We start from the raw sequence: 23,887 nt of genomic DNA on the forward strand, positions 1-23,887 counted from the left end.
TCTTAGCCATTAATTAGAAACAATTTTAATGTGTCAATAGCGCTCAGGAATAAATGTCCGATTTTGGGAAGGCCAATTCAATTTGCATAAATATACCGGGCGAAGTGCAAGCAAAACGTGATTAGGAGAGATGGGTTTCAATTCGCGGGGTCGATGGCTTGCCAGAGCGACTGGAACTCAACGGGTTTAAGTTCAAATTGGGGGTTCATTAAAGGGAATCGTAAAGTAAATTCGCCGGCTTTAACAGCCGGTTTGGTTTATCATCCATTTAACTGACTCAGGGGGGAGCGTGGTGACGGTCTAAAGTCAAATTTTGTCAGGCGGAGACGCAAAAGCGGTTTACGGCAACAAAAACATGATACACTTAGCCCGCACTCGGAATGTTCAATTGACGAAATGGACTATATAAGTGGTCTCATCCGAGACTAATGGATCAGTATTCAATTGTGTTCGCCGACGTCAAATATGGAGCTAATTCCCGCCCTCGTCCTGCTTTTCGGCTGTGCGCTCATTTCGGTTCCTGGACACGCCTCCGATTTACGTGAGTTGGGCCTCCTTTTCCTTATCATATATCCGCCTTAAACCCCTCAACCGCAGCCTCGGGAATCGAGAAGTGCGCCATTACGGACGAGCAGTGCCTGGTGAACGGGGTGAACTATGTGCTGAGGAACTATGCCCAGAGCGGCATCAAGCAGCTGGGCCTGATCCCCCTGGATCCGCTGCACATCAAGAAGTTCAAGATTGCCCGCAACCCCCACAGTCCGGTCAACATTGACCTCAGCTTCCACGAAGTGGACCTCTTGGGTCTCCAGCAGGCGGTTGCGAAGCGAGTGAGGTAAGATTATTGATTGCATATATATACATATATTATACATATGATATTATTATATTTTATATTGTTCCATATATTGTATATTTTAACAGCGGATTCAAGAGCGACCTCGGCCATCCCATTGAACTGGTCATGAGTGTGCCCGAGATTGTAGTCAAAGGACCCTACTCCGTTGATGGCAGAGTCCTCATTCTGCCAATTACAGGCAAGGGCAACGCCGAGATCAAATTGAGTAAGTATCGCCTTCTATTTCGCTTCATAATGCAACTTAATCTTAATAGCATATATAACATAAATCCCACAGTGAAAACCAAAGTGCGAGCTCTGATCAAATTCCGGCGAGTGTCGAAGGGCGATCACCAAACTTTCGCCGAGGTGGTTGACATTAAGGTCGACATTGATCCCGCCCATGTCACCTACCACCTGGAGAACCTCTTCAACGGCCAGAAGGACCTGAGTGAGAACATGCACGTGCTCATCAACGAGAACTGGCAGGACATCTTCACCGAACTGAAGCCGGGCATCGGGGAGGCCTTCGCTCTGATAGCCAAGGCAGTGCTGGACAGGATCTTCGGCAAACTGCCGCTGGAGCAGCTCTTCCTTGCCTAAGCCCCTTAGTACAAAGACTTTCCGATTTTGTTTAGTTAAAACTGATATGTGAATATTTATTTGACTTTATAAACACAAACGCAAAGCAAACAATTCACTGGTAAGTTCCTCATACAAATTAAATGTACATAGTTGCAATATAAATTCAGGCATTGTAAGATTATTTCAAAAGTTTACATATAAAATATTGTGTAATGTATAATAGCTTCATTTTTGGCTAGACAAATAAATGTTAAAATATTATCACCAATACAGTTTCGTTTTGATCTTGGCTCTTTGAATTGTACAAAAAGGTTTTGTACTTCAAATTTCCCTTGAAAAACATTTTTGGCAAGATTGTACAAATGATATTGAAGCTTGTAATTTGTAAATTATTTTTTTTACAAACTCCTCTTCTAAAAAACATATTTGTTGTTCCGTTGAAAATTTTAACAAGTGTTTTGTCGGTTTAGCTTCTGAAGCGCAGAAATTCGCGTCCGTAGCGTCGTGGTGGCGATGACGCCAACTCCTCTCCACTCTCGGACTCCTCTGCCTCCCAGGACTCCTCCGTCGAGTCCAGATCCTCACTGTAGTCTAAACCGGGGAACTTGCGGGGTCCGCAAATGGCCACAACTTCTGGGGGGAAGTAGGTGTCCGGGTTGGCGAGCAGAGCGTTGAGGAACTCTTCCTGCTCGGCAACACAGACGACCAAGTCTACCAGTTGGTAGGCCTCGGCTATGCGCATCTCTTCTGGGCTGAATTTACGTGGCTTCGAAGCCTTCTTCTCCGCAGCGGCCAAGAGAATGGCCCGCTCGTTCAGCAACCGGTGGTTTTCGGTCATGGCAGCCGAGTAGCGGTGCTCCAGGTCCATTGCCCAGTTGAAGACGTGCACGCTGAGGTGGCAGGCCTTGAGCCACTCGCGCAGGCCCAGCAGCAAATTCTCCAAGCGCTGGGCATTGGCTATTAAGGGAGTATGTATCTTAGAATATAACTGGATGGTCTAATAAGCCATGGCACTTACACTTGCATGTTTCGTTCACAAACACCCCGCCTCGGTGGCGCATTTCCAAGCTCATGAATTGGGTGAAGGAATGCAGATAGGATGTAGAGCCCTTGATCAGCTTGTCGCACTCGGTGTACTTCTCGTAGTCGAACGTGCTATTCGTCTCCAGGCAGCGACGCTGTTGGCCCAGGAATCGCTCTACTTTGGTGCACATCACCTGCAGTTGGTAGCGAATATTCAGGCTCTTGGGCATCGGGTGCTTAACAGGCATTTCGAACTGGTAGTCCGAGGGCATTGAGTTTTGGCGCGAAAAGCTCAAATCGGCGATAAGGTGATCGTGAATGGACCTGAACAGATCCATCAGACGCAACACGCCATTGTGCTCCAGGCTGTGGTTTAAAAATGAAAATTTTACAACATACCTTATATGGAGGCTTTCGTTTTTAGAATACCACTCACCAGTTGCCGTGCAGACCAACCGAACGCAGCTTTTCGACGGAGATGTCATGCTCACTAATTTCTTTTTCGACCTCGCGCTTGTTCCATATGTTCTCCCGCTGCAGTTGCTCCTGTTTTTGGCCACAAACCAAGTGTTTCTTAGGAGGAGCACCAAACCATCCCGACTTGCAAATGCGCTTCGTAAACTGTTGCACGCATCCCAAGCCGTGGAACTCGAAGCGTGGCGCGTTGTCGTCCAATTTGAGAACAGCCAAATTTCGTTGTACTTCGGTCAGAACACATGGCGGCTCCTTTTGGAGGCTCCAGTCCTCGGAGACCGAGGAAGAAGCCGTCTCGGCCAGATTTTCGTTGGAGTCCAGCAGGTGCGACAACTTCTGCTGCATCTCCCTTAAGTTGTTATTCAGCTGCCGTTCATCGTTGCTCGAAAAATCCATTGAGTTAGCGCTGAACATCTTACAAAATCACAAGCACTGAAGTCACTCTGTCTGCTGCAAATTTTTTTAGTTCAAAAAAACGCGCGACGCCACGCTGTCTGGAGTTTAATTGAAGGGGTGGGGGCAGTTCAGTCAATTTTTAGGTGATTTTGCTTATAAGCTTTAGGGAAGCTGGTTTTTCCACCTTTTACCATTGGTCAAAATCTAAGATTGCTGGATGGACAAACGGTCTGGCAACTCCATCGAGTAACTTTGGTTAGCGCATACCCAAGCCTACGTATATTCTACATTGTGTGGTTCGAAAACTGATTACCAAGTGTTGGAAAGCATTACCCAATATATATGACACTTTTTTTATAGCGCGGATTTCAATTTTTAACAGATTAATGTGATAGCACCCGTTTATTTATATATCTAGAGTTGAGCATAACAAGGATTTGGCGCGAAAAAGGAATATGCGAGTGCAACTATTTAAAGTTCTTTAAATACTTGAAGCAAAACGACCAATCCAGCGGACGACAATTATGAAATGCGTTCAAAATCTTCATTTTAACGCCTATGAAACATTATTTATTATCTTGAATTCCATTAATTGTTAGATCTAAGCATAACTAGTGAAAAATTCCTGAAGTTTTTTGCGGCACAGAAGGGTCCATTAACCCTAACGTACAATTTCTCGATAGCAACAGTTTCCATATGGGTTACATTGAACTGGGAAATCGAACAGATTAAGTTGCTTTATATTCTTCTAGCAATTATCCACATTCTACAAACAAATACGACAAGAGCTGTTTTTTCACGTAGCCAACCACAAGATCGTTAATTCTTTAATTCACAAAGCACAATGAACCAAGGACCGCAATTGAATTACAAGCTTTCGTTCGGATGGGTTCAGTGGTTTCTTTACGTTTTATAGGTTTTATTAAAAAATTAATAATTTGTGGTTCATCGCAAGTCCCATTTTACTGTGGCTTCCTGCGGAAGGAGCAGCCTGCAAGAAAGATAACATTATTTCGTTAATTGGGAGGAACACAGCGTTATTGATAGTTTGACTTTACCTTCTGTCAGCTTGGCGCGTCCTCCAGTTGGCTGGCACAGAATGGTTGCGCATCCAGCGCAGACAACGACGCCCTGGGCGTGGCTGAAGACGGTGGTGATCCTGTAGCAGCCGGGGCACTTCACGTCCATGAAGTACGAGTTGGGGTGCTGGACCAGGCGCTTCAGCTTGTGCTTGCGCTTCTCCTCAGCGGGCAGAGGGTGCAGAAGATCTTTTGCTAGCTGGAAATTGGGCAATTAGTACGCAGATCATTAAATATTTTATAATTTTTAATATGTCTGTAAAGCATTTAGATAGTACTTGGCGGCGAAAAACCCGGAAGGAAGATAGTCACCAAAACATAACAGAACGACACTTTATTAAATCTTTAAAAAGTAATGTACGAATAATTAGCTTCGATCTTTAAGATCAGAACAAACCGCCACATATTGATAACAAAAAATATTAAAAAGAAATCGGTGTTATCCGTTTTGTTTTGTAAGGATATATAAAGAGGCCATCTAATCACATTTTTTCCCGGTGTATCAACAACTACAGAACACAGACTCCAGGCAACAACACAAATTTGCCAATGCGTCTTCTAGGTTATGTGCAAACCCTTCCGCGAATTTCTCCAGCATTAAAAAGGAATCCCTTCAACTTGATACAATTGCCATCAAGTTTATAAATTCATTTCACAACTGTTTGCAATTTCACAGGCGCACGCCATGCGTGGCCGCCAATCAACCACACACACTCATGGGAGCGGGCCAGACATTTGTTTTAGGACCATTTCAGACCGTTTCTGAAGGCCAACACTAGCTCCATGTACACTATACACTACGGCGGCGATTCCCACCCGCTTTTACTCGACATTCGGTCGGGTTTTATGTGTTTAAAATCCATTTTAAGGCAATTTAGCACCCACCGGCATGTTTTTTCTTTCACAGCTAACACGGAAAAGGAAGTGGGGTAAATCGCAGCCAACTTAACTTAGCCGAGAATGCCCTAAAAAAGGTCAAACAGCTGGTCGGTGGCAACTCTGCTGATGGATCTTTTCAGCCCTGGCCTTGGTATAATTCAATTTAACAAATAAAATCTGTTAAAATATATTTAATTATCATTTTGTTTATTCGCAATAAAACTTAATGATTAATTGAAAACTTATTTTTTTTTACAGATTAAAATAAAATGTAAAAAAAAAACTTCAGTCTAAAAATAAACGATACTTCTGTGCGGTCATACTGAAATAAACATTTTTTGGCGCCGGCACTTTTTCGCATTCATTCCGAAATAAAACAGAAACAAAAGAAACAGAAAAATGCGACCAGGAACAGAACCCGATCACACTATCCAACTTAGCGAAGCCATCTACTGTTATGAAATCTGTACAAATGACTTTGCGTACAATCTTATTGCAGTGGCACTCAAAAAAAGCTTGAGTTTGATACTCGTGGGATTGCCGGCAAGTCAATTGATCTTTAAAGTTTTGAATAAAAGTGCCTTAATTCACCCGTCTACCGTAGGAGGAGAGCGGCGAGTTCGGTTACAATCATCTGCAGGACTTGGATATCGGCGATAAAGATCACCGGAGCGTCAGTGCCTTGGCGTTTTCTCCGGACACTTCACTAAACTGCACGCCTAACAATGTAATGTTATGTGCTGCCCAGGGCAACCTTCTGAGTATAATGCGAACTGATCTGGGCCAGTTCAATACGGTTCAGTTGCTCCGTGGTCATGGAGACTATGTGAACGACGTTTCCTGGGTTTGCGAGGGCGAGCTCTTGGCCTCGGTAAGCGATGACTTTACCTGCCGATTTTGGACCATAACAGGAGCTGGGGAAAACGTAATAACTTTCGGCCTGTCATCCGCCGGGATGTCCATCAAAAGTCACCCTGATGATCCCCACAAGGTGCTGGTAGCAGAGAAAAGAGGTGGGATTTCGTCTTTGCTCCTAATCATAATCATTCGTCATCACTAAGGAATCTCATTGCAGGCATCATCCATCTGTACAACGTGAGAAGCAAGCAGACGGTCATCTCCGTGGAGTCTCCCAAATTTCCCCTCATGTCCGCAGATTGGGCCCAAAGCAACAAGCTATTTATCACCTCTTTGGCCGGCGGAGATGTGATCACCTGGGATTTGAACAGACCCTTTGTGCCCGCCGATGTCAAGCAGGTCCATGAGGACTGCGGCCGAGTCGTTCGATTTGCACCGGGGAGCTCAGAGATGGTCATTGCCATGATCATTGGCCTTACTCTTAAGGTGTTTGCAGCCAAGTCCACGGTTCCATTACTTGAGGCATCCCTGAAAACCTTCGGTGGAATGGCTTGGCACCAGCGATTGCCGTACATCAGCGCGGTCTCTGATAGGAAACTACTCTTTTGGAAGGTGCAAATGAATTAAAGCTTGTAACACAATAAGAATAAAAAAAACTCGTTATGTATTTATTAAAAAATTTAAAAATTGTATTTTTCCTGATGTTCAGAATTTGCAAAATAAAATACCAAAATAAATGTATCGATATTATTGCAAGTCTTTACCCATCTCTAATACCAACAGACAGTCCCGGTGTTGCATTTTTTGTTGGCCGCCTTCGCTTCCAAAGTTTTTGCACAGATTTAGCGATATATACGGTTGAATCTGCACCGCAAAGTAGAGCGGCGTGTTACATTTAGGATTACCAAGCCGGAGAACGTTAATTTTCCAGCAGTGGAACGTTACCTTTCGAAATATATGCGTCGATCGGATGTCGAGTGAAGAAGAATCGAGCGCGAAGCACATTTTAGCTAGGTCGAGTTCATTGCGAAAAAAAAATCGTTTTTAAACAGCAAAGAAATGTTCACCACGCGGAAAGAAGTGGACGAGCAAGTTCACAAGTTGCTGGGAAAACTGCCGCCGGGAAATGAGGTAAATAGATCCCTCAACGTGCATCGGAATTTCCGAAAAGGAAAAATCAGTTGCGAAATCGACGGCGCCGCCATTGGAAAGCGCGCCTTTGTGTGCGTGCGGCGCCCGTGCGTGAGTGTCTGTGTGTGAGTCGGCGTCACTTTGGTTGAAGTATTTGCAAACGAAAAGGAAATTGCGCGCTTTTCTTCCGACGTCTGCATTTCGTATATTTGCCCAATAAATACATTTTCTCTCAGCCCCAAGGTTTTGTTGTGCTCTGGGTAAATCAAAATAGAAATGTGAGGTTATGTGGAAGGCGAACAGCCGCTTATTTCAATTTACATCTACAGTGGATACTTTATATGTGGGACAGTTGCATATATTACATATATTATACACCATAATGCTTCTATATTTTTTTGTTAGTAATAAAAATATAAAATAGTTATAGGAGATTGGGTTTATCTATAAACAGGTGCAATTTTTGTTCAAATTTTTAAGACTGTTTAGAATAAGTCAAAGAAATTTTTTTTATTTTAAAGTCTTATCTGTGTTCTAATAACACCGAGAAAATCAATTATAATTGCAGGAGGCTCACTGTTGATTAATTGTTTAAATCTTTGTTTCAAGCGCGACATCAAGGGCATGGCGGTAGCCCGTCTCTACGTCAGAATCCAGGAGTATCCGAAGGCCGCCGAGTATCTGAACAGCTATCTTAGGGTCAAGGACGATGCGGCGGCCCACAAGCTGATTGCCCTTTGCTACAGGCAGCAGAAGACTCCCGAACTGCAAAAGCCTTGATGCACTTACAGCGCAGCATCCAGCTAAGTCCACGACAGTCGGATGTAATCAAGGATGCCTGTGAACTGCTGATGAACGAGAAGAGCCTCTTCAACGCGGAACGCGCCAAGTACTGGCTGGATTTGGCTGCCGGCGAGGATTTGGGCGACACCGAATTAATCTTCGCCCTGCGAATGCGGGTTAATCTCCAGGAGAGCAACGGGACAGCAGATAGCAGTGGGGCGGAAAACACCCTGGAGTTGCTGATGCACAAGGAGCTGCAGGCACGACCCCAGGATGTGAATGTTCGTGTGCGCCTGCTGCGAAGCTATGTGGAGAAAAAGAAATTTGATCAGGCCTTTAACTATGCCTTCAAAGCTGAACTGGAGAGCAATTGCTGCACAAGTCAATCAAGCGAATGGTACGATACGGTCTGGCTGCTGCTCACGAAAATGGAAGTGGCCAAGGATGTGAAGAAGAACTGGCGCTTCTGGGAGCTGGCGCTGCTCGCCCTTGATCGCCTCATGCAGCTCAGCTTGGAGACGGGCAGTGGCCTGGCGGACAGCAGCAACCAGCTGTTTCGGCTCGATCAATACCTGCACAAGTTCAGCAATGTTGTAGAGCGATCGGGCGATGCCACGCAGCGGGAACTGCATCAGTCCTGCGCCGAACACTATACCGGCCAGCTGTTACTCCACGCGGTGGGGCTGATTTTTAAACGGGAGCTGCTCGGAAACAAGAATAAGTGGAAAAGCACGCTGCGTTCGGCACTGCCGCTTTTACTCCTTGGCTACCAGTTGCAACCACTTGAAGAGTCGCACCACTGGATGAAGCATTGCGATGCGGAGCAGAAGCAGCTTTTGAAGCTGTGGCGGCAGCAGGGCTCCTTCCGATGCTCGCAACTGGGACGCACTTTACTGGGATGCCTGGAACGGACGCGAACGGACAATGACAGCCAGAAGGAGAACAACAACTTCAATGATAACCAATCCCAGCCTCTTCCCGGATTGTTTGCAGACTCCGAGGAGCTGCTGTCCTGCGCTCACCAGCATTGTTCGGACAAGGACTGGCGCCGGCAGCTCTACCAACAGCTCTTCACCCACGCCGAGCACAAGCTAAGGGATCAGTCCTCGCATCTAGTGCGCCACCCACGTCTGCACTTGCCCGTTTTCGAGTGGCCCAATCTGGCGGAGATCGAGACCTTTGAGCAGCAGGCACTGTTGCTGCCACCTTTGTCCTTGTCGCAACATGTCTACCTAGCGCTGGGCACAGAACCCGACAATCTCGGAGAGGCGCCACGCGTGCTCTTTTACGATGCTTTCCGGCGCGATGTGAAGCAGAGCCTAAACTACTGCGGGCACGACTCCATCAGCCAGGTGGATGTGGATCTCTATCTTTATGCCACTGTTATTCAGACTCGGCGGAGATTGCAGCTGCAGCGAGAAGCGTACGACAGCTCAAACATGGGTAATCGCAACGCCGCCACTCGTCCGCACATGATGCCGTATGCCAATCTCCTGGGGCAACTGGCCGCCTCTGAGCAGAACAACTGGTGGGATCTTGTGCTGCGGCTGCACAAGAACCAGTTGACTCCAGAAGGCAATCGAGCCGAACAGCGAGCACAACTGCAAGTTGGACTGGAGGCGGTGCGCGGGGTGAATGGACCCAAAGCGGACTCCATCATTGTCTTCCAGTTGGGAAAGATCCTGCAGTCGCGCACTGACCGGGCTTCTCTGGAGGCGCGCATCGACACCCTCTATCGGCAAGGATTTTCCATGCTGCGTCGCCAACAGACACAGCAATTGGATCCATTTGTGCGCGTCTTTAAGTATGGATCAGCTGGCTCGACAGCAGCGTGGCAGGAGCTGCAAGGGCTGGCCGAGCACGCAGTCACCTATTTCAGCGGGAAAATGTTCAAGGCGGGCCAGTATGAGCAGTTCGTAGAAGAAGTGAGAGGACTGAACTTGCCCATGGCCTCTTATATGCAAGCGGAGGCGTACCGTCTACTTGAGGATTCCGTAAAGACGCCGCGTGTGTCACGCGCTCGTTTCTCAGAGCGGAGACAGGAGTGCCTGCAGCAGACGCAGCAGTTGCTCCGGAATGACGTTGTCCACCCACTCAGCTCGATTATTCAGCGGGAACTGCGTCGAAGCCAGCAGAATCGCAGTAGCATCGATGAAATCTATGCCAGTCCCGATGCGCACAATAATTCCTCTACCTACGAGGATGCAGAGGACGACTTCATTTTAGCTAACCGATCACGCCGCCAGTTGGAATCTGTTCCAGTGACTCCAATTGTTGTGGCCCAGCCGAGTCAGGAGTTGGAACAAACTGTCAAGCAGATCAGCAAGTCGCTCTGCGTGCTTAAGGACGATGTGAGCTCGGGAATGGAAGCCATGCGTCAGGAAATCAAAAACCTCACCGATAAGTTCACTGGGTTGGAGGAACTGCTCAAGAAGATCAAGATCAGCAGTCGAGACACACCGACCCAGGACGTGGATCCTGCAACAGCTTTGGGTTTGGACGACTTCTTCATCATCGAGGATACCCTTGCGGAACACCAGCAGCAGCAGCAACAACAACAACAACAGCAAGCGGCAGTACATCAGGTGGTGCCAAATCCATATGGTGGAACCAATCCTGCCTTCTTCAATGGAGTACCAAACACGCCCGCAGGCGCACAAGATCGCTTTTTGCCGGGAGCCTATGGCAGTCCCATGTTCAACCAAAACCAGATGTACAACTACTACGCTGCACAAGCTCAGGCCCAATTCTTGCGAACTCCGCCAGCTCCTGGATCGATTCCAACCCCCAATATGTTTGGTAAGACTTATTTTTCAATTTAACATAGATATTTTTGTAATGCTTTACCTTCCCTAGGTCCTCGTAATCCCAATTTCGGATTGCCCAGCATGTTTCCTCCGCCGACAGGGCCTTCGGTAGCACCATACATCGACGCCTTGGGCAACTTCACCCAGCCGCCTCCAAGTCTGATACCGCCTCCACCTCAGACAGCTCCGGTGCCGGCTCCTTTAAATATTCTGGAGCAAAAGACAGCGGCTGCACTACCCACAGCAGGAGTGGGATCAAGTTTCTTCAATACACCCACGCCCGGTTTCGGTACTTCACCCATTCAGATGCCGCAGGGCAAGCCCTTAGGTGTTCCGTCAGCTCCAGTTCCTTCTGGTGTTGCTGCTGCTCCTCCAGCTCCTGTGGCTGCCCCTGGCCCACTGGTTGGAGCTGCTCTGTCAGCTGCTGGTCCCCCTCCAATTCAGATACCCCAAGTGGCTTCTTCTGCGCCAGCCCCTAGTGTTCCAGCATTGTTCAACCGGGCGCTGAACAACCAACCGGTGGAAAAGGAACCGCCTGCTAATGTCGTCATTACCAGCTCCGATCCGTTGCCGAAGCCAACGAGTGCCAGTGTTCAGCCAACTCTAAGTGTGACAATTCCGGCACAGCATATCAAGCCAAGTTTGGTGCCGGCTCCGGAACAACAGGCACCGCCACCGGTTGCAGCAGCGGGACCTTTCAGCTTTAATTTCGGCACAAACTCTTCAGACAGTCCCTTCTCTTTCAAGTCCCAAGTCGCTAAAGCTGCAGCTGATAAACAGAAGGAGCAGGAACGGGAGGCCGAGGAGCTGAACCAAAGCGGAGCTAGTGAACTAAATAAAAGTGCGACAGTTGACCACTCAGCGGACGATTACGATGCTCGGCCTGATTTCCAAGCCATCATTCCACTGCCCGACGAAGTTGAAGTGCGGACCGGTGAGGAGGACGAGGAGGTCAAGTTTAGCAACCGATCTAAACTCTTTCGATTTGTCGACAAGGAGTGGAAGGAGCGTGGCATCGGCTTGATAAAGATTCTGTGCGACAAAACCACTGGCGTCTCGCGTGTTTTAATGCGGCGCGATCAGACGCATAAGGTGTGCGCCAATCATAAAATCTCTGCGGATATGAACATAGCTACTGCCAGTCAGGACAAGGAGAAGAAATCGTTCGTTTGGGCAGCCAATGACTTTGCGGATGAGCAGGTCACGCTTGAGAAATTTTTGGTGCGCTTTAAGACCGCGGAAATTGCCGAGGAGTTTAGGGTTGCCTTTACAAATGCAAGCGAGGCGGCAAAGTCTGAAAAGGTGAAACCTACGGAAAAAACGACGGTGAAACCAGAGGAGGTTCCGAAGACCAGTCTACCAAAGAGCTTTGTGACTAGCACGCCGGCCCCAAGTTCGCTGTTAAGCAAGCCTCAGGAGCAGATGAAACCCTTCAAGTCTGATCCTACTCCGGCGGCTCCGGTGGCTGCGGTGGCCAAGTCACTTTTTGGAGGATTATCATCGGTTGGTGCTGCTCCTACAACATCTGCGCCTTCAGCTGCCGCGCCGTTTGCCAACTTTAGCTTCTCCGGAAATGGCACCACACCAGGATTTGGCACAGGAACCACAGCCTCTCCCTTTGGAAATCTCTCCTTCGGAGGCGTTTCTGTTGTGGGCAGCGGCAGCAATAACAGCACGCTCTTTACCACAGCATTGATCAAGGAAAACACATTGCAAAATCAGACGCAACAGCAATCACAACTAAACAAATCCGTGCCCTCGGACGCAGAGGAGGACTACGTGCCCACAGCTCAGTTCGCGCCGGTAATCGCCCTGCCGGACCTGGTGGAAGTGGTCACCGGAGAGGAAAACGAGGAAGTCCTCTTCGAGCACCGGGCCAAGCTCATGCGTTGGGACAAGGAGTCCAATGAGTGGAAGGAACGCGGCCTAGGAAACATGAAGGTCCTTCGCAATCGCTCCGATCCCAACCAAGTGCGGCTGCTGATGCGGCGCGAGCAGGTTCACAAGTTGTGCTGCAATCAGCGACTTTCTCCCGAAACCAAATTCACGGAATCACTGAACATCAAGGCGGCCGTCACTTGGGCGTGTCAGGATTACTCGGATGAGGAATTGGAGACTGCCTTGCTGGCCGTACGTTTTAAGACGCCCGAGATCTGCAAAGACTTTCTTACTGTGGTGCAAAAGGCTCAACAGAGTATGGAAAAGGAACCAAAAAATCAGGACGACGTCCCAACTATCGGCGAAGAAAAGGATAAGGCGAAAGAAAAGCCAACCAAGGGCTTTGGGGATGCCTTTAAGCCCAAGGCTGGCAGCTGGAACTGCACAGCCTGCTACACCAGCAATGGCCAGGACCAGCTCTACTGCTTGGCCTGCCAGGAGCCTAAAGATGCCACTGTGCCACCCAAGCAATCAGGCTTGGACCAAAGCAATGCCCTGAACCTTACCACCAGCTCCTCTAACAAGTTCTCTTTCGGATATCAGCCAGCGGCACTACCAACCACCACATTTAGTTTCTCAGGAGTTTCACAACCCAAGGAAGAGATCAAAGAGAAGCCCGTGGTTGCAGCTGTGACCGCCTCGGCTTCAGCTCCTGCCGCAGCTTCTTCGATCCAAGCTGTTGGATTCGAAAAGCCTTCCAAAACTTCTGGGTTTGGGGACGCATTCAAGCCCAAGGTAGGCAGCTGGTCGTGCTCCGCTTGCTACGTAAACAACCCCGGAGAGTCGCTTTACTGCAGCGCCTGTGAATCACCAAAGGATGATACTGTGCCAAAGAAAGATAACTCACTTGGAACGGGACTTTCCCTACCCGCCACCACCAAGTTTACCTTTGGTTTTGGAGCACCTGCGTCCTCGGTTAGCAACAAGGATTCGGCTACCGATGTAGGCACCAAGAGCAGCCAGGTGTTCGGCTCCGCCACCTTCAACTTTGCTCCTCCAGTTGTACCGGGATCTGCAGCACCGCTTGCCGCGATTGGTTCTAGCAGCTTTACCTTCTCCATGCCAAAACCCGCTCAACAGCAGCCAAAGAGTCCGGGGACTAACGAAGGTGAAGATAGCGATCACCACGAGGAGGAGGAGAACAACGCTTACTTTGCACCGGTGATCCCATTGCCCGAAAAGGTAAGATAATCACTACCAAATAAAATCATATTTAAAACACAATTCGATTTTTTTTTAGGTTGATGTAAAAACAGGCGAGGAGGACGAGGAACTGCTTTACGTGCACAAGGCCAAGCTGTATCGCCTTTCTGAGGGCGAATGGAAAGAGCGTGGTTTGGGCGATGTTAAGATTCTACGACATAGACAGACCAAGAATCTGCGCGTAGTTATGCGGCGAGAGCAGGTGTTCAAGATCTGTCTTAATCATGTGCTCAACTCGAGTGTGTTGTACAAGCCGAAGAACGAATCGGCGTGGATGTTTGCCGTTCACGACTTCAGCGAGGGAGAGAGTGTTTTGGATCGGTTTACTCTTCGCTTCAAGAACCAGGAAGTAGCCCAACAGTTTATGAATGCTGTCAAAAGTGCAGTGGATGGCACGGCTACAGCTATAGAAGATGGCACGGACTCTTCGGCCACATCCACTATTACTGGTACCACATCGGCGGTAGCCGAGACGAAGAGTTCGTCAGATAATCTTCTCCAGGACCATGTAGACGGGGCCAACTGCAGAGGCTGCGATCCGGACCAGTTCGATTTTGGCAAAACATCATCTTCAAGCCCCTCCGCGAATGATGTTAACCCACCTCTACCAATGACTCTCCCCATCCTGACTCTTCCGCAGCCCACTGTCATCCCTCCAACTTCTGTTGCTCCAATCAATTTCCAAACCTCTGGCACTTCGATATTCAAAGCCAGTTCGCTGGGTACAGCCAATAACTCCATAACCAGCTTAGGTAATTTCTCCGTGTCGGACGGAAGCAAACCACCCAGCTCGGCATTCCTATTCGGTGGCACGGGTAAGTTTAAATCTACCTTCCTTTTGTGAGATAACCTTAACCAAATATTTTTCACTTCTGCTTCAGATAAGTCACAGTCCGGACAAACTGCTTCACCATTGGCTAATTTGCAGAAATCAATCTCCAGCGGAAACCAAGGCAACGTTCTGGGGTCTATTTTTGGTAGCGGCTTGTCAAACCAAAATCAGAATGATGATTCAGCCAAGTCAATTTTCGGTGGCGCCAAAGTCGAGTCCCAGCCAGCAGCAGCAGAGGCACCCAAATCCATATTTGGTGGATTCAGCGGATCCGGGCTGGGAAGCGCAAATCCTTTCGGAGCCTCCAATGTTGAGTTGCAGTCATCAGATAGCAAAGACGCACCGAAGTCCATCTTTGGTGGAACGCCAACTATTTTCGCTGGTTCCAACGCTTTAAGAAGTCTCAAAGTCGAGCCTCAGGCACCAGCAAGTCAGGATGCAACAAAATCCGTTTTCGGTGGTACCTCCAACGTTTTCGGAGGAGCATCAACCGGAAGCTTTGTGTTCGGCAGTGGTGCGGCTACTGGTGCGCCACTTTTTGGACAAAAGGAATCGGCCATCTCATTCGTTGATATAGCCAAGCAGGCAGCCCCAGGAAAGGAAGCAGACGCAAACAAAACCACAAGTTCCGTAGAAGAAACCAAGGACAAGAAGGAAACAGAACCAGCTCAACCGGTGGCGAACACGTTTACCAATTTTGTCGGTAGCACTTTTGCTGATTTAGTGGGCAATACAAGCAATAGTAGCCCGGGATTTAACAAGTCCAGCGGTAGCGGCGGCGGCTTTTACAATCTGACGCACCAAAACGCCTTCAAGAACTTCCAGTCTTCGCCACAGACCGGCAAAAACGAATCTGGTGCGGGAGAAGGTGGCGATGATGATGAAGACGGCGCGAACGATGACGCCTACGATCCACATTACGATCCCATTGTGGAGCTGCCGGATGAGGTTGTGGTAACTACGGGAGAGGAAAACGAGACTAAGCTATATGGCGAGCGGGCGAAGCTATATCGATACGACCCGGACACCAAACAGTGGAAAGAGAGAGGTAAGTTAATGGCAAAACTGCATTTAAGTGAGAATATTATTTAACATTTAATTAAAAAGGCGTGGGCGAGATAAAGGTGCTGGAGCACCCGGAGCTGCAGACATTCCGATTGGTCATGCGGCAGGAGCAGATCCACAAGCTGGTGCTTAACATGAAAATCTCCGGCTCCCTGCAGATGGACTACATGAACGAACAGAAGAAGAGCTTTTTGTGGGCCGGGTACAACTACGCCGTCGACGCGGAAGGCAAGGTGGCTACTGAGGGCGTGCTGGAACGTCTGGCCTGTCGGTTTGGCAAGGAGGAAACAGCCCAAAAGTTCCTTGAGAAGGTCAACTCCTGCATAGAACGCGCAAAAGCCTTGGAGAGCGATCATGAGGACGAGGAGAACGACGACACGACGGAGAAGCAGGACAGCTCATAAGGAAACTGGAACTTAATTTATGTAGCATGCTTACAACTGAGTTTATAAGATAGTCTGTCAAAAAAGTATCGAAAATTGTTGAAAATTCACAGTTTTCATAATAATAAAACTTTGATAAAGATTAGATGTTTTATATTGGCGGGAAAAGTTTTGAAATCTTTTTTTCTTTAAGTTATTTGTCATATAGTTTTAAAAAAGAAATTTTTTAATAAATACGATATATGTTTTCGATACATTAGAGGGGAGACTTTGCAAAAAGTTTGTCTGAAACAACAACTGTGGCTGTTTAAATTAATACATTTTGTAAATTATATAATAATGTATTAATTATTTACTTTAAGCAAAGTTGTTTCATTTTCTTTCCCCAACCGATAGTTGATGACAGGCGATTGTTCCATACCTATCCGATAGTTTGACAGCCCTGCCACTGAGAGAGCATAATGACGTGGTGAACTCTGTGTGAAAAAGAACAATAAATTGCCGACAAATCTCTAGTGTAATTAAATTAGTTACCGCATAGAAACATACTAAGTTGCAGAATTGATCCCAGAAGTCCTGAAGCATCGGCTAGCAGGCTCTGCAAGTAGAAATCTCAACACACTGACAGTCGCAAGAGCCCTGCAACAAGGAGGAAGAAGAAGAAGAAGGCGAAGGCGACGTCGGGCGGTGTAGAATATGAATTAGAGAATAATTAGCGATTGTAGCACTCCTCGTTTGCAAGTTGGCCTGTTTTGTGTTTTGTTAGCCCCTTTCCGACTGACCCTGCCCCCAAAAAGAACCCAACCGCCGAATCGATACACGTGTGCAGCGGACACGGCGACCGCGTCAAAGTCAACAAAAAAAGAAAAATCTAAAGTCGAGGGCCGGAGATTAATGAGAGCCTAACGATAACCATGATGAACGAGGACAGCAGTGCTGCCGGCGGCGGCGGCGTTAAGAAGTTTTTCCAGCGCCTCTCACAGGTACGAGATCTATCCACCCCGACCAGGCTACCCGGCTAATCTTTACATTTTATCCGTACAGACTTACCAATCCACCTTGGACCGGAGCACACCGCACACGCGGATGCGCTGGGTATTCGCCGGTTTTCTGCTCCTGCTCTTCGTGCTGCGCATCTTCATCTACCAGGGCTGGTACATCGTGTGCTATGCACTGGGCATCTACCACCTAAACTTATTCATCGCCTTTCTGACGCCAAAAATCGACCCAGAGTTCGATCCCTATTCGCAGGACGACGAGGACGAGGGTCCCAATCTGCCGACGCGCAGCAACGAGGAGTTTCGCCCATTCATCCGCCGCCTGCCGGAGTTTAAATTTTGGCTCTCGGTGGCAAAGAGTACGCTTATTGGACTTATTTGCACATTCTTCGACTTCTTCAACGTGCCAGTGTTTTGGCCCATCCTGGTCATGTACTTTATCACGCTGTTCTGCATCACGATGAAGCGCCAAATCAAGCATATGATCAAGTACAAGTATTTGCCCTTTACGCGCAACAAGCCGCGCTACCAGAGGGTCAACGACCTGGCGGGAGCCGGACCCGGTTCAGTGGCGGGCAATTCAAAGTGACAATTAGCCGCACAGACGTCGGACCTTCGGGCGCCGGCAGCGGAGAGCGGGCAACCCTTCGAGCCTCCCTTCTGCAGCTACAGTGCCACCATCAACAACCAGCGACAGCGAAGCGACCAAGGATTTGGGGTCGCCAACAGTGGGAGGATCAACAGCATCGTCCATCAAACCACCGCAGATCATTGCCATTGAGGACTATTAGAGAAAGCTACCAAAAGCAGCCCGGATCGGGATTCAGAAGCATAACATCAACCAGAACCAAGCTTATATTATGATTTTCCTTTTCGGTTTGTGTAGCATTTTCATTTCACTGTTGAGTTGTCGTACGGCGTCTTGTGCAAATACCTTGTTTATTGTTTAATATAAATGCTTGTTTAAATTTATATTTATTTACAACGCTTTCCAGCTATTGTGAATCCCCAACGATACCGAAACACAGCAGACCAGCTCTAATTTAATTACTTTCCTAATCCTAACAATAATTTAATGAATTTTTATCCAAAAAGTAGAATTACTGTATTCGACAAAAAATATTTTTGATTATCATGCTTAGATGCTAAAACAATGTATGACTAAATATATATAAAAACATATATATATTTTGCATTACAATTATACACTTTTTGTTAGCGTTAACTATACAAAATGTTAAAAAGGCGGAATGAAAACTGAAACTATAGGAAGTTTACACTGGGTGCGTCTTATGAATAAAGAAAGACACAAAAAACCAAAAACGTTATTGTTGAAATTTGACCTAATTAAAAAGGTGTGGGTCTTATCGTTGGGTATCTAATCGCTGTAGGAAAACAGTTGTTAATACATTTCAACTTTGCATGCGGAATTACGCAAGGAGTTCGGTCAATCAAACAATTTAGATTTTCCATTAAATTTGTATTAAAATTTGTGGACAATCGCATAGTTTAAAAATAGCTTGAATTAATAAATCCATTTTTTATTAAAAGGATGCAGACACCAACATTTCAAGCCCACTCTAATTAACGACTTTACAGTGCGACGAGAATAACAACTTTAAAGTAGACATCTAAAAATTACTGGTAAATGTAAAAATATTAAATACTTAAAAAGTGGACTTTATGTACTAGGCACTCAGAATTCTAAAGAGAACAGCAAGGAAGTGTCTCATCTACTTGGTCTCCACCTCGGATTCAGCCTTGGGTTTTTTCTTCTCGAGCGCATTTTCGAATGACACTATTAAAATACTTGTGCAGTCCATAGCTAACCATTCGCAGTGGTCCTAAAACGATAGCGTGCAGCAGATTGGTGAAGAAGCCATCCCAAGGAAGTAAAGCTCCACCCAAAGTGGTGATCAACCAGCTTTCCGCTCCCACTGTAGAGGTAAAGTTTCCCTTCTGTAAGTTAGAAGAAAATATTAACATAGATATGCCAATGACTCGGTCTTATTTGGACTTACCAATGCATCCTTAAGAATGGCCTTAGCCATGACCTCTGGTTCAATTAGGCCTCCGCCACCTGAAATTATTTTGGTCTCCCTTGGCTTCGTTTTCTCCTCCTCCTCAAATCCAGGAGTATTTGTATCGCAGGGCAATGCCAATGTTACGCTGACGCCGTGCTCTCGTGACTCCATGGCTATCGTTTCGGCCATTGCTCTTAAGGCATACTTGGTCGACGAATAAGGTCCATAGCCATAGATGCCAAACATCGCCGCCTGCGAGGCTGTGATAACAATGATGCCCTCGCCCGCCTTTTTCATCTTGGGTAGGACATAGCGCGTACAATTATAGGTGCCGAAGAAATTTACGTTCATCAGCTTGTGCACGTCCTGGACGGGTACCTCCTCAAACACTCCGCAAATGGCCATGCCGGCGCAGTTTATTAGCGTGTATATGGGACCGAAACTCTCCTCTATCTCACCCAACACTCGGGCCACCTGCTCATAGTCGCCGCCAATGTCCAGACTCCTGTACTGGAACTTTTGATCCGGTCTCTGGCGAATCACTTCCATGAGAGCCACAGCTCCGCCTGGAAAAAGCGCATTGAAAATGTACAGGCATACATATGTAGATAAGAAATTTTAGGGTTGGGCATGTCTTCGGAAAATTACTCACTTAGCATTTTCTCGTCGCGCGCTATCACCGTCACATTGGCGCCTTTCATGGCGCACTCTACCGCAAGACCCAATCCGATCCCCTTGGAGCCGCCGGTGACCACCACATGACGTCCCACTATGCTCCTTGGCCGCTTACCCATGACGAAAAGGTATACTAGAATGTGAACCAGCACCGCAATGCCCACGACAAGTACTATCTCCCAGCTCAGTTCCATATTTTCAAATGCCTGGATTCTTTAATCTATTATTTTATTATCTGCTCAGGTAAACTTTCTGATTAGAAAGTGCAGCGAGGTGTGACCGTAAGTCAAAACATCGAATCTAACTAGGGCTGCCCAATTTCGATATACCGATTAAAAAACTTTTTTTAATTAATCATATTTTTTATCTTATTATTTAACTAAATATTTTTTGAAAAATATCGACCAGCTATAGTAAAGCTTTGGGAAGACAAGATTAAATTTAAAAAAAAAAGTTAAATTTAATGGAGCATCACTAACCCCATGTGGCAGCCCCAGTCAACATTTTTGTTGTTGTTTGTTTGGTTGAAACTTGAAATTTAAGAAATATAAGAAAATGCCACCGAAAAAGGACGCAAAGGGCGGCAAGGATGCCGCTAAGGGTGGCAAAAAGCCCGCCGCCGAGGACAAGTGTGAGTAAATCTTTTTAACGCTTAAAATTCAACATTTGAATACTTGTTTTTCACCTGTTAATAGCTGCCGGCAAAGAGAAAAAGGGAGGCAACGCCGTGAAGGTGCGCCATATCCTGTGTGAAAAGCAGGGCAAAATCTCCGAGGCTATGGAAAAGCTGAAAGCTGGGCAGAAGTTCCCAGAGGTGGCGGCTGCCTACAGCGAGGACAAGGCACGACAGGGCGGCGATCTTGGTTGGCAAATCCGCGGAGCGATGGTGGGTCCTTTCCAAGACGCCGCATTCGCCCTGCCCATTTCCACCGTCAACAATCCCGTGTATACAGATCCCCCTATTAAGACCAAGTTTGGCTACCACATCATCATGGTTGAGGGAAAAAAATAAGTTGAATTTATAAATCGATTTTTAATGTGGTTCGAATTTTATTTCTTGTCCTAATGGGTCCTTGACTTCCTGCGTGATTATCACTTCTTGCCTGCATCTTCCTTTAGGCCCACGGTGCGGTTAAACACTATGTGTTCCGCGGTGGTGTCTGGATCTACAGAGAAGAAGCCGATCCGCTCGAACTGGAACTTATCGAAGACCTTGGCTTGGCTTAGAGCCTTGTCCGCAAATGCAACCACCACCGATATGGATTGCTCGCTGATGTCGCTCAGGAAACCGCCGGGCACTTCGTTAGGATCCTCGGGGTTCTTGTGCTTGAAAAGCTGCTCGTAGAGGCGCACCTCTAATTGAATCGGCTGGGAAACCCACTGGACAAAAGCCTTGGGCTTCTCAGCCTGCTCGGCAGATTGACTTGTGCAGATAAGTTCCACAACCTCTCCCGTCGCCGGATCTTTTATGATCTCATCCACGCTGATGACTAGACCTGCGTGTCGGAGACCTACGGATTGCTTGGGCGCCAAGCGTCGGTAGCCCTTTTCTGGTTCCAACTTGAAGTCCCCCTGCTCAATGTAGATCACCTTATCCAGGGTGATTTTGTGCGATCCCTGCTGTGGGTTTTGCGGGAAGTCGGGCACCTCTAGCTGCAGGGGTGCTGCATGCGGAAAATTCTTTATAGTCACTTTAAGAGGTTCCAGGACAACTAAACGACGCGGAGCTGTTATGTTGAGTACATCCCGCACGGACGCCTCCAGCATGGCGGGATCCACTGCAATCTGGGCTCCAGTCACGCCCATCTGGGCGCAGAAGTTGTTGATTGCCTCTGCGGGGAAGCCCCTTCTCCTCAGGGCCGTAAGAGTAAACAGCCTGGGATCGTCCCAATCGTGGACAATCTGCTCCGTGATCAGCTTGGCAATCTTGCGCTTCGAAACGAGGGCGTAGTTCATGTTCAATCTACCGTACTCCCACTGCACCGGGCAGTATATGCCGAGGGCGTTGCACAGCCAGTAGTAAGAGGAACGCCTCGACTGAAACTCCTTAGTGCACAGCGAGTGGGTGATGTCCTCAAGTGAGTCGCACAGACAATGTGTATAATCGTAAGTGGGATAGATGCACCAGTCGGATCCCGTGCGGTGATGGGCAATAAACTTGATGCGATACGCGACCGGGTCCATCTTGCCTTCCTCAAGGGTAACCTTCATGCGGAGCGTGGCCGCTCCCTCGTCGATCTTGCCGCGTTTCATGTCCTCGAAGAGCCTCAGTGACTCCTCGATGGGACGCTCCCTCCAGGGACTGGGTTTTGGGTTGAAACCCTTCAGTTCCTCCGCCTTTTGGTGACACACGTAGGCCAATCCCTTGTTGATTAGGATCACAGCCCACTCGTATAGTTGCTGGAAGTTGTCCGAGGAGTAAGTGATCTTGTATGGTTTGTAGCCCAGCCACTCCACCATCTCCTTAATGGCCAAAAAGAACTTTTCCTCCTCCTTTTCGGGATTGGTGTCGTCATAGCGCAGATAACAGACTCCATCATGGGCAGCCGCGTATCCAAAATTTATGTTAATGGCCTTGGCATGACCGATGTGCAGAATGCCATTTGGTTCCGGTGGAAACCGAGTATGCACCTTGCCGCCAGTCCTTGTAAGGTGTTCCTTCAGCAGCCGCTCTGTGTGCTCAGTGACCACATACCCATCAGCCTTGAAGTTCTCGCCAGGGGCATGGAAGTGTACTTTGGTCTTCATGAGTTCGGCAATGGTGGTGGCTCCATCGGAAGCTTCTTCAGCGGCTTGAGCTGAAGGAGCTGCTTCCGGTTTGGGTTTCGCTGCCTTTGGCTTTTCGCTCTGCTTTGTGGGAGGCTTTAAATCAGCTTCAGTCTTGGGACCAAGTAGATCGAAGATCTCCACATCAATGGCCGCCTTAACGGACTTGGCATCCGCCCACTTAAGATCGCCACGAACATCCTGCAGGATTTTGAAGGAGTTGAAGTGGTAGCGCTGCTCCAGCAAGGCTTCCTTGTAGCTGGCCCTAATCTTGTCCTGGACAGTGCGCTCGATCTGCTCCGGAGTGACCACCACTCCCACGCCGCACTCCTTCTCTAGCTCCTTGACATCTATGTTGGCCTTTAGGCTCTGGCCGCACTTAAGCAAGTACTCCAAGGCGGCGTCAACGCGCTGCGTGTTGTCAAGCTTGCGCTCCACTATATAGCGCACCAAGAGAGGAAGCTGCTCCGCAACTTGTGGCTTTAGCTTGGTGGCCATGTGGTAGATCAACATACCGGTACCGTCGGACAAGGCAGCAGTCCCCGCCGCTGCCAATGCCAATTGAAGGTTCTTTGTCACGTTGGCATTCTTCAGTGTCTCTTTCGCCTTCTGCTCGCTCATGCCGAGCCCCTGGAAACGGGCAATCAGATCCTCGCCAGCCATTTCTCCGGTTTTTGTCCCTTTCTGATGACGATGTGCAGGGCAGTATGACCGTAGCGGGTCATGAGAAATCCACTAGTTACATTTCGGAAAATACTATCGGAACTTTAATTTTTATGACTGCTTTGGTTTCAAAGTTTTTTGGGTAACAGGAGCAATTAAAATTTAAAAAAAATTTAGTTTTTTCTTTTAGTTTAGAGAATTTTTTTAACCAGTTGTGAAGCAGTACCTTTGGTGACTCACTGCGTATGTTTCTAATATTTCAAATGCGTTTTGTGCATCCTTCTATCAGGACACGCAAATTGTTCTGTGTAGATGATCCAAACTTAATAGCCGTTTGACTCTGCGCAATGGAGTCACCTGTTGCATTAAAAATATTAATAATTTTTTTTATTATTCACCAGGCAAATACGACATATGTATTTTTGCATCTTAGGGTCGTAAGAAGTTTAATTATTTATTATTTTTGAATTGATGTGCCTGAGCGACT

General features: G+C 47.6%; 9 protein-coding genes across 10 annotated transcripts; 5 read left to right on the forward strand and 4 right to left on the reverse strand.

Moving 5' to 3' along the window:
- Positions 1-431: 431 nt before the first annotated feature.
- Positions 432-1,454, forward strand: LOC108095908 (protein takeout). Of its 2 annotated transcripts, XM_017197237.2 has the most exons (4): positions 432-541; positions 598-835; positions 925-1,064; positions 1,137-1,454. In XM_017197237.2, the coding sequence occupies exons 1-4, from the start codon at positions 466-468 to the stop codon at positions 1,439-1,441; spliced, it is 759 nt and encodes a 252-aa protein (XP_017052726.1). In that variant the 5' UTR covers positions 432-465; the 3' UTR covers positions 1,442-1,454. The 2 variants fall into 2 exon arrangements, with proteins under 2 accessions (XP_017052726.1, XP_017052725.1); XM_017197236.2 differs by having other exon boundaries at positions 925-1,454.
- Positions 1,455-1,466: 12 nt separating this feature from the next.
- Positions 1,467-3,773, reverse strand: LOC108095907 (protein bag-of-marbles). The gene is made up of 3 exons (XM_017197235.2): positions 2,883-3,773; positions 2,442-2,812; positions 1,467-2,380 (listed from the first exon to the last, which is right to left on the reverse strand). Exons 1-3 carry the CDS (start codon positions 3,332-3,334, stop codon positions 1,890-1,892), a joined length of 1,314 nt encoding a protein of 437 aa, XP_017052724.1. The 5' UTR covers positions 3,335-3,773; the 3' UTR covers positions 1,467-1,889.
- A 332-nt stretch (positions 3,774-4,105) lies between these two features.
- LOC108095910 (40S ribosomal protein S27) lies at positions 4,106-5,354 on the reverse strand. Its single transcript, XM_017197238.2, has 3 exons — positions 5,281-5,354; positions 4,375-4,594; positions 4,106-4,307 (listed from the first exon to the last, which is right to left on the reverse strand). Exons 1-3 carry the CDS (start codon positions 5,284-5,286, stop codon positions 4,279-4,281), a joined length of 255 nt encoding a protein of 84 aa, XP_017052727.1. The 5' UTR covers positions 5,287-5,354; the 3' UTR covers positions 4,106-4,278.
- Positions 5,355-5,588: 234 nt separating this feature from the next.
- On the forward strand, positions 5,589-6,819 carry LOC108095669 (nucleoporin Nup37). Its single transcript, XM_017196834.2, has 3 exons — positions 5,589-5,817; positions 5,879-6,287; positions 6,350-6,819. Exons 1-3 carry the CDS (start codon positions 5,674-5,676, stop codon positions 6,757-6,759), a joined length of 963 nt encoding a protein of 320 aa, XP_017052323.1. The 5' UTR covers positions 5,589-5,673; the 3' UTR covers positions 6,760-6,819.
- Positions 6,820-6,908: 89 nt separating this feature from the next.
- Positions 6,909-16,416, forward strand: LOC108095806 (E3 SUMO-protein ligase RanBP2). Its single transcript, XM_017197075.2, is given in 7 exon segments — positions 6,909-7,263; positions 7,873-8,029; positions 8,032-10,845; positions 10,903-13,973; positions 14,032-14,809; positions 14,876-15,874; positions 15,934-16,416. Coding segments are annotated over 7 exon segments (8,253 nt in total). The 5' UTR covers positions 6,909-7,191; the 3' UTR covers positions 16,296-16,416.
- Positions 16,417-16,701: 285 nt separating this feature from the next.
- LOC108095824 (protein RER1) lies at positions 16,702-18,595 on the forward strand. Its single transcript, XM_017197104.2, has 2 exons — positions 16,702-17,257; positions 17,319-18,595. Exons 1-2 carry the CDS (start codon positions 17,189-17,191, stop codon positions 17,859-17,861), a joined length of 612 nt encoding a protein of 203 aa, XP_017052593.1. The 5' UTR covers positions 16,702-17,188; the 3' UTR covers positions 17,862-18,595.
- A 182-nt stretch (positions 18,596-18,777) lies between these two features.
- LOC108095823 (3-ketodihydrosphingosine reductase) lies at positions 18,778-20,249 on the reverse strand. Its single transcript, XM_017197102.1, has 3 exons — positions 19,949-20,249; positions 19,294-19,862; positions 18,778-19,231 (listed from the first exon to the last, which is right to left on the reverse strand). Exons 1-3 carry the CDS (start codon positions 20,163-20,165, stop codon positions 19,028-19,030), a joined length of 990 nt encoding a protein of 329 aa, XP_017052591.1. The 5' UTR covers positions 20,166-20,249; the 3' UTR covers positions 18,778-19,027.
- A 216-nt stretch (positions 20,250-20,465) lies between these two features.
- Positions 20,466-21,012, forward strand: LOC108095825 (peptidyl-prolyl cis-trans isomerase NIMA-interacting 4). The gene is made up of 2 exons (XM_017197105.2): positions 20,466-20,602; positions 20,667-21,012. Exons 1-2 carry the CDS (start codon positions 20,527-20,529, stop codon positions 20,981-20,983), a joined length of 393 nt encoding a protein of 130 aa, XP_017052594.1. The 5' UTR covers positions 20,466-20,526; the 3' UTR covers positions 20,984-21,012.
- On the reverse strand, positions 20,998-23,457 carry LOC108095822 (probable glutamine--tRNA ligase). Its single transcript, XM_017197101.2, has one exon. The coding sequence runs from the start codon at positions 23,398-23,400 to the stop codon at positions 21,064-21,066; it is 2,337 nt and encodes a 778-aa protein (XP_017052590.1). The 5' UTR covers positions 23,401-23,457; the 3' UTR covers positions 20,998-21,063.
- Positions 23,458-23,887: the final 430 nt, after the last annotated feature.

Source organism: Drosophila ficusphila, unplaced genomic scaffold (genome assembly GCF_018152265.1).
Source record: "Drosophila ficusphila isolate 14025-0441.05 unplaced genomic scaffold, ASM1815226v1 contig_791, whole genome shotgun sequence".
Classification (NCBI taxonomy): Eukaryota; Metazoa; Arthropoda; class Insecta; order Diptera; family Drosophilidae; genus Drosophila; species Drosophila ficusphila.

What these genes read in the sequence shown, in the direction of transcription:
- LOC108095908 (XM_017197236.2), top strand. Translation starts at nt 466, where the DNA reads ATGGAGCTAATTCCCGCCCTCGTCCTGCTTTTCGGCTGTGCGCTCATT. An exon ending in TGGACACGCCTCCGATTTAC is followed by an intron (nt 542 to 597) that starts GTGAGTTGGGCC and finishes CCTCAACCGCAG; the next exon opens with CCTCGGGAATCGAGAAGTGC. An exon ending in GCGGTTGCGAAGCGAGTGAG is followed by an intron (nt 836 to 924) that starts GTAAGATTATTG and finishes ATATTTTAACAG; the next exon opens with CGGATTCAAGAGCGACCTCG.
- LOC108095907 (XM_017197235.2), bottom strand. Translation starts at nt 3,334, where the DNA reads ATGTTCAGCGCTAACTCAATGGATTTTTCGAGCAACGATGAACGGCAG. An exon ending in GTTGGTCTGCACGGCAACTG is followed by an intron (nt 2,813 to 2,882) that starts GTGAGTGGTATT and finishes TTTAAACCACAG; the next exon opens with CCTGGAGCACAATGGCGTGT. An exon ending in TGTGAACGAAACATGCAAGT is followed by an intron (nt 2,381 to 2,441) that starts GTAAGTGCCATG and finishes CTCCCTTAATAG; the next exon opens with CCAATGCCCAGCGCTTGGAG.
- LOC108095910 (XM_017197238.2), bottom strand. An exon ending in ACGCGCCAAGCTGACAGAAG is followed by an intron (nt 4,308 to 4,374) that starts GTAAAGTCAAAC and finishes TCTTTCTTGCAG; the next exon opens with GCTGCTCCTTCCGCAGGAAG.
- LOC108095669 (XM_017196834.2), top strand. Translation starts at nt 5,674, where the DNA reads ATGCGACCAGGAACAGAACCCGATCACACTATCCAACTTAGCGAAGCC. An exon ending in TGATACTCGTGGGATTGCCG is followed by an intron (nt 5,818 to 5,878) that starts GCAAGTCAATTG and finishes CGTCTACCGTAG; the next exon opens with GAGGAGAGCGGCGAGTTCGG. An exon ending in GCTGGTAGCAGAGAAAAGAG is followed by an intron (nt 6,288 to 6,349) that starts GTGGGATTTCGT and finishes ATCTCATTGCAG; the next exon opens with GCATCATCCATCTGTACAAC.
- LOC108095824 (XM_017197104.2), top strand. Translation starts at nt 17,189, where the DNA reads ATGATGAACGAGGACAGCAGTGCTGCCGGCGGCGGCGGCGTTAAGAAG. An exon ending in TTTTCCAGCGCCTCTCACAG is followed by an intron (nt 17,258 to 17,318) that starts GTACGAGATCTA and finishes TTATCCGTACAG; the next exon opens with ACTTACCAATCCACCTTGGA.
- LOC108095823 (XM_017197102.1), bottom strand. Translation starts at nt 20,165, where the DNA reads ATGGAACTGAGCTGGGAGATAGTACTTGTCGTGGGCATTGCGGTGCTG. An exon ending in GCGCGACGAGAAAATGCTAA is followed by an intron (nt 19,863 to 19,948) that starts GTGAGTAATTTT and finishes CGCTTTTTCCAG; the next exon opens with GCGGAGCTGTGGCTCTCATG. An exon ending in CCATTCTTAAGGATGCATTG is followed by an intron (nt 19,232 to 19,293) that starts GTAAGTCCAAAT and finishes TCTAACTTACAG; the next exon opens with AAGGGAAACTTTACCTCTAC.
- LOC108095825 (XM_017197105.2), top strand. Translation starts at nt 20,527, where the DNA reads ATGCCACCGAAAAAGGACGCAAAGGGCGGCAAGGATGCCGCTAAGGGT. An exon ending in GCCCGCCGCCGAGGACAAGT is followed by an intron (nt 20,603 to 20,666) that starts GTGAGTAAATCT and finishes ACCTGTTAATAG; the next exon opens with CTGCCGGCAAAGAGAAAAAG.
- LOC108095822 (XM_017197101.2), bottom strand. Translation starts at nt 23,400, where the DNA reads ATGGCTGGCGAGGATCTGATTGCCCGTTTCCAGGGGCTCGGCATGAGC.